This window comes from Micromys minutus, assembly GCF_963924665.1.
Source record: "Micromys minutus genome assembly, chromosome: 12".
NCBI classification, from domain to species: Eukaryota; Metazoa; Chordata; class Mammalia; order Rodentia; family Muridae; genus Micromys; species Micromys minutus.
The window spans coordinates 59,319,132-59,328,720 of NC_137981.1; the positions used below are offsets into that span (position 1 = coordinate 59,319,132).

The 9,589-nt window shown below is 36.1% G+C and overlaps 1 protein-coding gene across 1 annotated transcript in view; it reads left to right on the top strand.

Annotated features, from left to right (window-relative positions):
• NUP58 (nucleoporin 58) overlaps positions 1 to 9,316 on the top strand; it is a 32,484-nt gene extending 23,168 nt beyond the window's left edge. The window contains exons 13-15 of the mRNA XM_080926946.1: positions 4,047 to 4,145; positions 5,810 to 5,905; positions 7,309 to 9,316. Coding sequence (XP_080783072.1) covers positions 4,047 to 4,145; positions 5,810 to 5,905; positions 7,309 to 7,478 — 365 coding nt within the window. The 3' untranslated portion in view covers positions 7,479 to 9,316. The remainder of the gene's footprint in view (positions 1 to 4,046; positions 4,146 to 5,809; positions 5,906 to 7,308) is intronic.
• Positions 9,317 to 9,589: the final 273 nt, after the last annotated feature.

The following is a 9,589-nucleotide window of genomic DNA, read 5'->3' on the forward strand; positions in this document are numbered from 1 at the left end:
GTTTTTCAGTTCTCATTATTTAATAGCAAATCAGTCACTGTTCATCATCCCTAAGGTAAGAGAGAGAAGTGTGGTTTGGATACATGTCAATAAAATATACTTTGTTTTCAAGAGAGTAAGTAAACCTTGAGAAAAGAGAGTTGTCCAAACTCTTGAACTCCAAATTAATCTCCTCTGTGGTAAATAACTAAATATGAAGCAAAAATCACCTGTCAAAGGGCTGCCCCCCACTCCCTTTTAATAAAATTTCTCTCTGTATCCTTGACTGTCCTGGAACTCAAAGATCTGCTTGCCTCTGCCTACAGAGTGCTGAGATCAAAGTCATGAGCCACTGCACCCAGCTTTTTTAAAAAACTTTTTTAGCATGTAAACAGTATAATCTTAAGTGCTTATTCTTTAAATACGGTGTTTCCTGTGAGCTACATTGGTCAAAAACAGAAGTAGATAACACAGGGAAGGCCTTTACTTTGTCTTTTAAAGAATATTTGCTAACCTTTCAGGAATTGTTGGGAGCTTTGGCTCATGGGCTTTAATTTTGCCTGTTACTTTTACTTGACTCCCCCTCCCCACCCTCACCCCCACACAAGCACCAGGAACAATTCCTGCTTTATAGTATGTTCTTGTAGTTTTAGGGTATATCTAAGACTCTCTAATTAGGTGGCAGGAATTGGAATTTATTAACCTTGGTAATCTTACAGTATTTGTACTTTGGTTGAATCAGGTTATTAACTATTGATATATAACAGTGGTAACAATTTTGCATTATGTTTCTTTCCCATTTTGTTTCCCTAAAAGCTTCTTTCTGGCTCTGTAGTCACTTTATATCCTCCCATTACAAATGCTAGTTTAGTCCTTCCTTAGGACGCTGGAGGATGCTAGATCGTGAGGTTTTAGGAGTTCTGTTAGATACATGGGTAATGGTGTTATGAATTGCATCCCATTTAGTTGAGCTCTGTTACATTTTGTTTTGTACGCAGGTAGATACTCCTGTGCAGTACTTTTTATGAAACCCCTTTAAGTCCCAATTTGAAACCATCTAGAGAAACTGGACAAAGCTTCTATGTTTTTATACACAGCGGTTGCTGTATAGATGTCCATTAGTAAACTTTATTTGCATATAGATTTTTTTTATTTATTTGATAGAAACAGGGACACAGAAGGACAAGAGTTTTCCTTAGATTGTTGCTTTTTTTTTTAAAGGTAGCTTTCCTTTTTTCTGTTGTCTTTCTAGGAGATGGAAGGATAAACTTACTTTTAAAGGACTTGCAGTTTTGTTTTGTCTTGTTTTTGGTGTGGTAGTGGTAGTGGGATTGAATCCAGGACCTTGTATATGCTAACAAGTCTACTACTGAACTGCTCCCCCAATCCTCTATTTCTTATTTTTAATGAAAGCAAATACACAGTTGAGTTTAGGTATATTTAATTTGTGCTTCTTTGTTGTGAAGACTGAGTTCATGAAAACCCAGATTATTCATACATAAAGTAAATATCAGTGTGTGGATAAGTTCATGTACACTTGTCTACAAATATTCCTCAGATCTCCCAACACCTTAGTAGATTCATACTAGGCTTTTCAATATGATCTTGGTTTAGAATGGATGTTTTTTCAATCAGTATACTAAGGTTAAATTTTGTTGTGTTTTCACACTTAAAAGTTGTTGATGTTTACATAAGATTTTTCTCATGTGACTTTAGCTTTCGTTTTTACTAAGGAGAGCTAAGGTATTTGTGAGGAATTCCTGTTTTCTAGCTTTAGGTGAAGGCCTGGACATTTAAGGCGTAGTGTTAAATCAGAAATGTTAAATATTTCATTTTTGTTTCTTGTGGTTTCATGAATTTGTTGTTTTAATAACCAAAGGAACATTCCCCATTAAAAGTAGCAAGAATAAGTTTTTCTTATTAGGGGAAGGCATTTTTGTTATTTTAAAAGGAGCTTACAAGTAACAGTGGTAATTACATTAGACATTTTTGGTGACCATGGAAAATTACAAGAAATTCTAGCACTTTAGTCTTTTTCCTATAAATACAGTTTTACATTAGATAAGGTGAATATTTATTCTAGAAAATATGAATTACAGTGCTAAACCTGATTATGTTGTATGTGAATTTATTATGGAAACTTTTGTAAAATGTTTCTTTACATGGAAATTTTACTGTAGGCAATCATTGGTCTATATTATTGATTTGATTTTACGTGTAGAACTAAGAGCCCCTCGTTGAGTGACTATTCAGATTTCAAAATGACTTGAATTGTTTACATAGCTTCCACCTGAAGGATTTAGAATCTGTTTCTGATAGCAAAACTAATATATATGGTGGCCAGAGTATAATTATGTTAATACTTTGGCCTGGGAGATAATTTATCATGAGCTTTTACTACTTAAAATGTTATACATTTGCCTACTATTTTACAAATGATGTTGCCTTCAGAATTTGTGTGAAGGTAGAAAACTCAAAATATCTCGCATCTTTTGTGCAATGGGAAGTCTTGTCATTGTCAGATGCGTTTGATGTCCTAAATATGATTGCAGAAATTGTTCTGTTGCTCTTAGAAATGGACCTACACATGGCAGAATCCATGCTGTCTGGGTAACTCTCCCTACTGTGAGGCTGAGGACTGTGGTGTGCATTGTTCTTTAGTCTTCCACCAGCAGTGCCTCCTGTTAAAGTGTTAAAGAAACTGGACACATGCTTTCTCTGTTTCTTTTCCTGTTGTAACATTTTACAAAAGAGCTGCTAGCCAGGTCTTTATTCTTAAATTAATCTCAAACTGGATATAAAAATTTAAAAATATTTTTAAATTTATTTTTTTAATAGTAGTATAAGAACTCTGGCTGCTATTTAGTTGTTATTCTGTTTTCTGGATAGAAGCTATTTTAAAAGTCCAGTTTCTGTCCCAGGGTAGCAAAATGTACTTCCTCATGTTGTTTTGTGCTTTATAAATTTACACTACCTTTTGAATATACAAACCTCATTCTTCATTGGACAATGTGAAGGCGTTGGGTTTTTGAAGTTAAATTTGAAGGTGCAGTTTGCTTTGGCATTCCCTCAGCTCTCAGATGTATCAACCACTGGCTTGAAGAGGCCAAGAGTAAGATTTGTACCATGAAACCTACTGAGCAGTTTTCATAAATCATTATCAAAAAAAAGAGTAGTTACCACAAGGGTCTAGTGTGTTTGATGCTATTGTTGCCAAACAAACTCAGCCACATCCGTAACGTAGCAGGAATGGAAGGATGGCACATGGCTTTGACTTTGAGTACATTTTCCAGAACGTTGGAAAGGAGCTTCTGAAGCCTTGAATGTATTGGGTCTGTCGAGGTGCATGTGTGCCTTTGTGAATGTTTATTTTTGATCTTATTGGTCAGGTGATGAGTGCTGAAATGTAGCAGAGCTGAAGACTAGAACTCAATAATCACTTTTGTGAACAAGTTGGAATTGTCATGTTACTGTGTAATTGGTTTGCTTTTAAGATGAACAATAAATTAAATAAAATAAAACATTGTCTTGTTTTTTATCTATTTATTATATATACCATTTCTGTATTATCAGAAGTTATACCTAATTTTATGGGTACTTTATGAAGTAACATGATAGTTTTGCTATGTTAGTGTCAGTCTCTTGATCATTGAAACTTGACTCTAATACTGGGAGCTTGTTATTTTTAAAAAGGAAAGTAAAACCTTATTTATTACACCAAATAGTTGTATCAGAAAACAAGTAGAACTAAAAGGATTCTAGAAATATAAAAACTATAACTTGTGAGGAATTAAATATTTCAAATTATCAGTACTTTAAACTTTTGAACATTTTTCATTGTGGTAAGCCTCTTTTAACTGTAAGCAGATTCATTAAAAAAATTTTTTTTCAAATAAAATATTTGGGATAGATAAGCTAGGTGAGAAAGACATCTTGAAATCAAAGTCTTAACAAATGGAGTTGTTAAAAAATAATGTTCAGCTTAAAAATAATCTCATAAAGGAACTTTAATCTTGAAAGAGTAAGGCAAATTTGTTTTTCCTCCCCGTTTTTTTTTTTCATACCAGGGCCACAGCCGTCTCTGGGAGTTAGTTTTGGAACGCCATTCGGCTCAGGGATTGGCACTGGCTTGCAATCAAGTGGCTTAGGTTCTTCAAACCTTGGAGGTACACTTTCCCTTTTCTCATATTTCATTGAGCTATTTCATTTGGACTGGTGGTAGCCTGCAACCCACTTCTGAGAGGATCCGCTGCTATTTGGGAAGTTAGGGTTTCACCTGGCAAAAAGGAATCTCCAGACATAACCATTGTGTTCTGTCATTAGCTTCAGAGTAGATAGAAGCAAGCACTACAGCTGAGTGGCAGTGAGGTGTGTGTTCCCGGCAAGGTGCTGAAATGTAAACTCGAGAATTACTTAGTTTAGATCAACTGAGACTTAATTGAACTCTTGAAGATTAGTTCTAATATAACCTTGGAATCCAGTCTACTACATCAAATAGATATTCCTGATTGTTAACTTTTTTTTTTTACCTGAGAGTGACCACTTTAAACAGAATTTTATTGTAAATTAAACAGCTTGACTCTTGTCATTTTGATGTACTCTTGGAGTGTTTGACTGTATACATATATAAGCAATTCAGATTATTCTAATTGTTTCATAAACTAGTAAGGTAAGTCTATAAAGGCATCAGTTATAAATGTATTCATAATTCTGTTTGACTAATTGAGAGTTTATTGTATTTTGTCAAAAGTATTAGAGGGTAATGAAGGTTCCTGTATTTTCACTAAAATATTTTAAAGAGAGGCTCTAAGTTACGACAGTTATTTATTACAAACTGTTGTACATTGAGAATTTTAGAATTATGAGAGATAGCATAATCCCTCTTGACCATGATCCACTTTCCATTGTGGCTTTTTTTTTTTTCTTCTTCTTCTTCTTTCTTTTTTTTTTTTCTTTTTTTTTTTTTTTATTTTTGTTTTTATAGGCAGTGATAGTTCACTGTCAACTTAAGTATTTCCACAAGCCATTGCAGAATAGCAAACAGGCTTTGAACTTTGCTGGAGGCGCATCTTAGCTGGCTGAGTGCTACCCAGAATGAATGAAGCCCTGATTCGTAGCTGCAAATATCGGGAATGGGGGCTTATACCTGGAATCCCAGCACTCAGGAGGCAGGAGGATGAGAAGTTCTGGGTCATCCTCATCTACATGGGGAAAATGACATAAGACTGTAATAGTAACAAAGAATTTGGAGTTTGTAAAGGAAATACCTGGTAAACTCTCTTTGAGTACTTAGGATTTCTTCATGGACTTTGATGCATATGTGTTTTAAGAGGAAAGACTGTTAGTGCTAACACGGAGAGTAACATGGTAGACTTTTCTGTCTCAGAGATGAGGTGGTGGACTGTCTGGTGGTTTAGTAAGGATTAGACAGCACACTTACCTCAGAATATTGCAGTATTTACAGTGTGCAAGTCATGTTTGTTTATGAATTTAGACAGCCTTTTATTTTTCTGAAATGAAATAATGCTTCAGCTAGGCATATATTTAATATTCTATACTCATTCAGTGGTAAAAATAACCTGTGTGATCTTGGTTCTTTAAAACTTACTGCTAGGCCACAAACTAGTTTGGGTAGTTATATATTAGTGTTTTGTCTAGAATTAATCTGCTCAAGAAGTCTCATGCAGAGGAGTAAGTAGCTCACTGCTTCAATAAGTCTGTGTCTGTGAACATTACGTTTATTTGGCCTATGGTGGTGGTTGGTTTTCTTGTGAGTACACTGTAATCTGTGTTTTATGTGTACTGTGTATTTCTCTATTACCTCCACTAGGATTTGGAGCTAGCTCTGGTTTCGGATGCGGTACCACAGGGGCCTCCACATTTGGATTTGGAACAACAGATAAACCCTCAGGAAGTCTTAGTGCAGGTTTGTGTGCCTCTGCCTGAATTCCAGGCAGATTAAAAAGTGAAAATGATTCAACGAAAGATTACACACGTTCTTATTCTCAATGACCCCTGAAGGTCCCCAATTCATTCTCTACTCTGAGGAAGCCTGTCTACCTAAGTAAACTGTGCAGCCTTACTGTCAGTGCTGTGTGTACTGAGACTTCTTAGTCTGACTCATAAACAGTTAGCTAGAGACTCATTTGAACCCTAGTGGCTGACTTTATGGTTGCCCCCCCCCCCAATTAACCCTGTGCTGTATTGGTGGTTTGTTTTTCACCCAGGGGAACTTTTTACTTGTGTTTGCACAGGGGGTGGGAACAGGGAACCCACACTGAGTGAGCACTCGTCTACACGGAGCTCTTCACTTTGAACCATGGTCTCACTGAGTGCCCAGGCTGTCCTTTGACTTGTGATCCTGCCTCAGCAGGATCTGGTAGCTGAAAGTGTAGGCCTGTACGCCAGGCAGCCCAACACAAGACATCTCAGTCCAAACGGTCATTAGTACCTCTGATATTGAGAGGTAGGGCAGTTTATAGATAATGACTAACTTGACTTTTTGTTCATTTTTAAGTAAGTCTAATCTACTTCTAGTGGGAAACCCCAATATTTACAAATATTTACTTTATATTTGTAAATATTGAATTGTCCTGATGTGTAATATGTAAGGATAAATAGTATATCTAAAATAGTGATGTAACACTGTTCAAAAAATGGGCTTAATTTTAGGAAATTCCACGTACTATCAGTAGTGTTTAAAGTCAGCAGTGCCAGTGGAGTAAGATTTGTAACCAGTAGTATCATACTAGACTCTAAATACTGTCAGGAAACCAGGCAGCCAGAACACTTGTTCTCAATTGTAAAGACTCTTAAAAATACAGACTGCTAGCATTCTCTTGAACATTGAGTTGGGTTGAGGTTTTCTTAAGGGCAGGCCCAGATGCCTTAAATGTGTTTTCTAAAATGTTTTTGGTGAGTCTGAGTAGGAAGACACTGACATATATATACACGTGATGATGTAATCTAACTTTGTGCACATATATAATTGTATACAGAATTATATACAGTTGTATGTGCACATAAAAAATGTTACCATACAGACAAAGAAGTTTCTGGTAGCTTGAATTTCCCTGTATATTGTAGTTCTCTGTGCTAACTTCCTTTCTTGGTCTGTATCACCAGACTTCTAGCTCGCAAGACAACACTTTAGTTGTTAGCTAAATTATTTTTCTGTAAAGCTCCATGTTAGATATTCAAGGGCCATAGGCATTTTCTATTCTTACAAATTGTGTATTCTCAGTTAGAAATTCCCACTCGTCCCTGTTTTTTTATATTTGTTTTTGTGATTTAACTTCTCATTTGAATATTTTCTTCTCTGAACATAAGGCTTTGGCAGCTCAAGTACGTCTGGGTTTAACTTCAGCAATCCTGGCATCACGGCTTCAGCTGGTTTGACATTTGGGGTGTCCAATCCTGCATCTGCGGGGTTTGGAACAGGAGGACAACTCCTTCAGCTGAAGAGACCTCCAGCTGGAAACAAAAGAGGGAAGAGATAAACTCGGGTCGTTCTTGGCGCCGCTTACTCTATGATCTATTTTTCTAATGATGTGGTAATTGAACTGCATCTCAGGAGATTTATAATGTTTTGATAGTCCTCACTCTGGAAATTGAACTTTGTTTGTTTACCAAACATCTTTCTTGTGAATTCAAAATCCACTTGCAGTTTTGTTGCTGTTATTTTGATTCTCTATGTAAGCAATGTTGTTATTAAATTACCAATTGATAGTGGTGGGGGAAAATCCATCAACCTAAACCTATGATTTCTCCTCGTATTGATAGCAATGTTTTTGTTGCTGAGGTTTATGCTGTGAGTACATGCACATTGGTTTCTTATGCAGATGGTATGAACTCTGGGGCCTGTGCTACAAGTAGTTCGTTCCTTGACAAGGTCTTTCTAACTGTGCTGCAGGACATCTTGTAGATATGTATGTAATTCTATAGAGAGTAATGCACACAGTGTGTGCACATAAAACACATTTACACACCCACAACTCTTGCCTCAGACTGTTATCCTTTTCTATGGTATGTAGTTATGCTTTTCTACTCACTCTTTATGCTTTAGACCCCCAGTGGTTATAAAGGAGTAACTGGGGACCTGTTCACTTCATTTGTTAATTACACAGAAGTGATTCTTGATATAAGTACTCAACCCACTCAAGTTCAGTGACTCCACTCTTCTGTTTTTGTTTATACCTTGACCCTTAGCTACTTCAACTGAGGAATGCGCTAAGGCTTATCAAACCGATTTTAGAACCTATATATATATTCTCATGCTACTATTATGGAGTCTTTTCTGTAAAGGAGATGGACTTTTAGGAGTGTATGTGAACTCCAGACTGATGTTCTGGGGCAAAGAGCTACTAAGCCAAATGGAATCTATGCAGGTGAAGGCTGCAATGTTAATTCAGCAAGAACTTGTTTAGCTGTTTCAATATAGAATTCTTATAGGGCTATATGAGAAACCAAATGAAGTGGCTTCTGAGCCTCTTAATGTGCTGAGTCTGAATCTGCGCTAGAGAAACTACATTTTAGGAAAATTCTTTGTACCAACTATAAACTGCTCGTTTGAAGAGTGAGTGGAGCTCCAGTGAGTGCCACAGAGGTGTGTCAGGTTGTGTCTGTGTGACCTCTGTCTGTGCTGCCATTCTTGGTGTTGAGTGAGTGAACAACCACTGTGAAGGGAATTGCCTTAGGACTGTGTCAGCGTAAAGGTAGTTTTCATGTGGGATGAACACATAGAATTGCACGGAAATAGTTTTACTTTTTTACATAGAAGGTTTTGTATATATTGTTCTCAATGAATATTTTCAGGGTCATTTTCACCAAGGCACCTTTTTTTTTTTTTTCTAAAATAGGTGTGGTGTCCGTACGTACATGCATATACGCATATATTTTTAGTTTAATGTTACTTGTGTTTGATTATAAAAGTATTGTTAGTCTGTTTTATTTATCTGCATATAACAGTGGTTGGCCTTCCTGAATTCAGTATTTGCATCTTGATGCATTACAATAAGAAGAGTTATTGTCTCTGAGCACTAAACTTGTTTTTATTTGTATATTTTGTAGGTCTGCAGCCCTCAGTCCAGATTTGGGGGAGGATAGGAAAAAGGTGTGCTTTGGCATTTTAAATTACTGTCAGAGTTACATATGCCATTATAAAAATATACTGCTTTGCTGTTTTTTAAAGTACATTGTATTATGCTGCAAATATCTGAATATTTATATTTCTCTGTTTTTTTGTTTTTTTTTTAAATATACATTTTCCTATGTTGAACCACTGGAGACTTGTAACATTCATTTGTGGTAGGAATCAGAATGTTGTCTTTGTCTCCTTTGTCTTCGCCTTGTCTATTATGGAAATAATAAAATTGTGTTAGTTGCTTTGAATCTTTGTAGGTCTCAAACAGTTGTACATATTTAATTTTATTATTGCACCTTTATTCTCCTCTTGGCTTTTAGTGTTTCCTACACTTGTAAGTTATAGTCTTGTTCTCTTTTATTTTTAACAAAAGGCTAAAGACAATGTAGCAAATTCTGGCTGGGCAGATTTTGTTAAAGTGCTTGTTACACTGGTAAATGCAAGTAAATGCAGTTGGGTGTGGCCCTT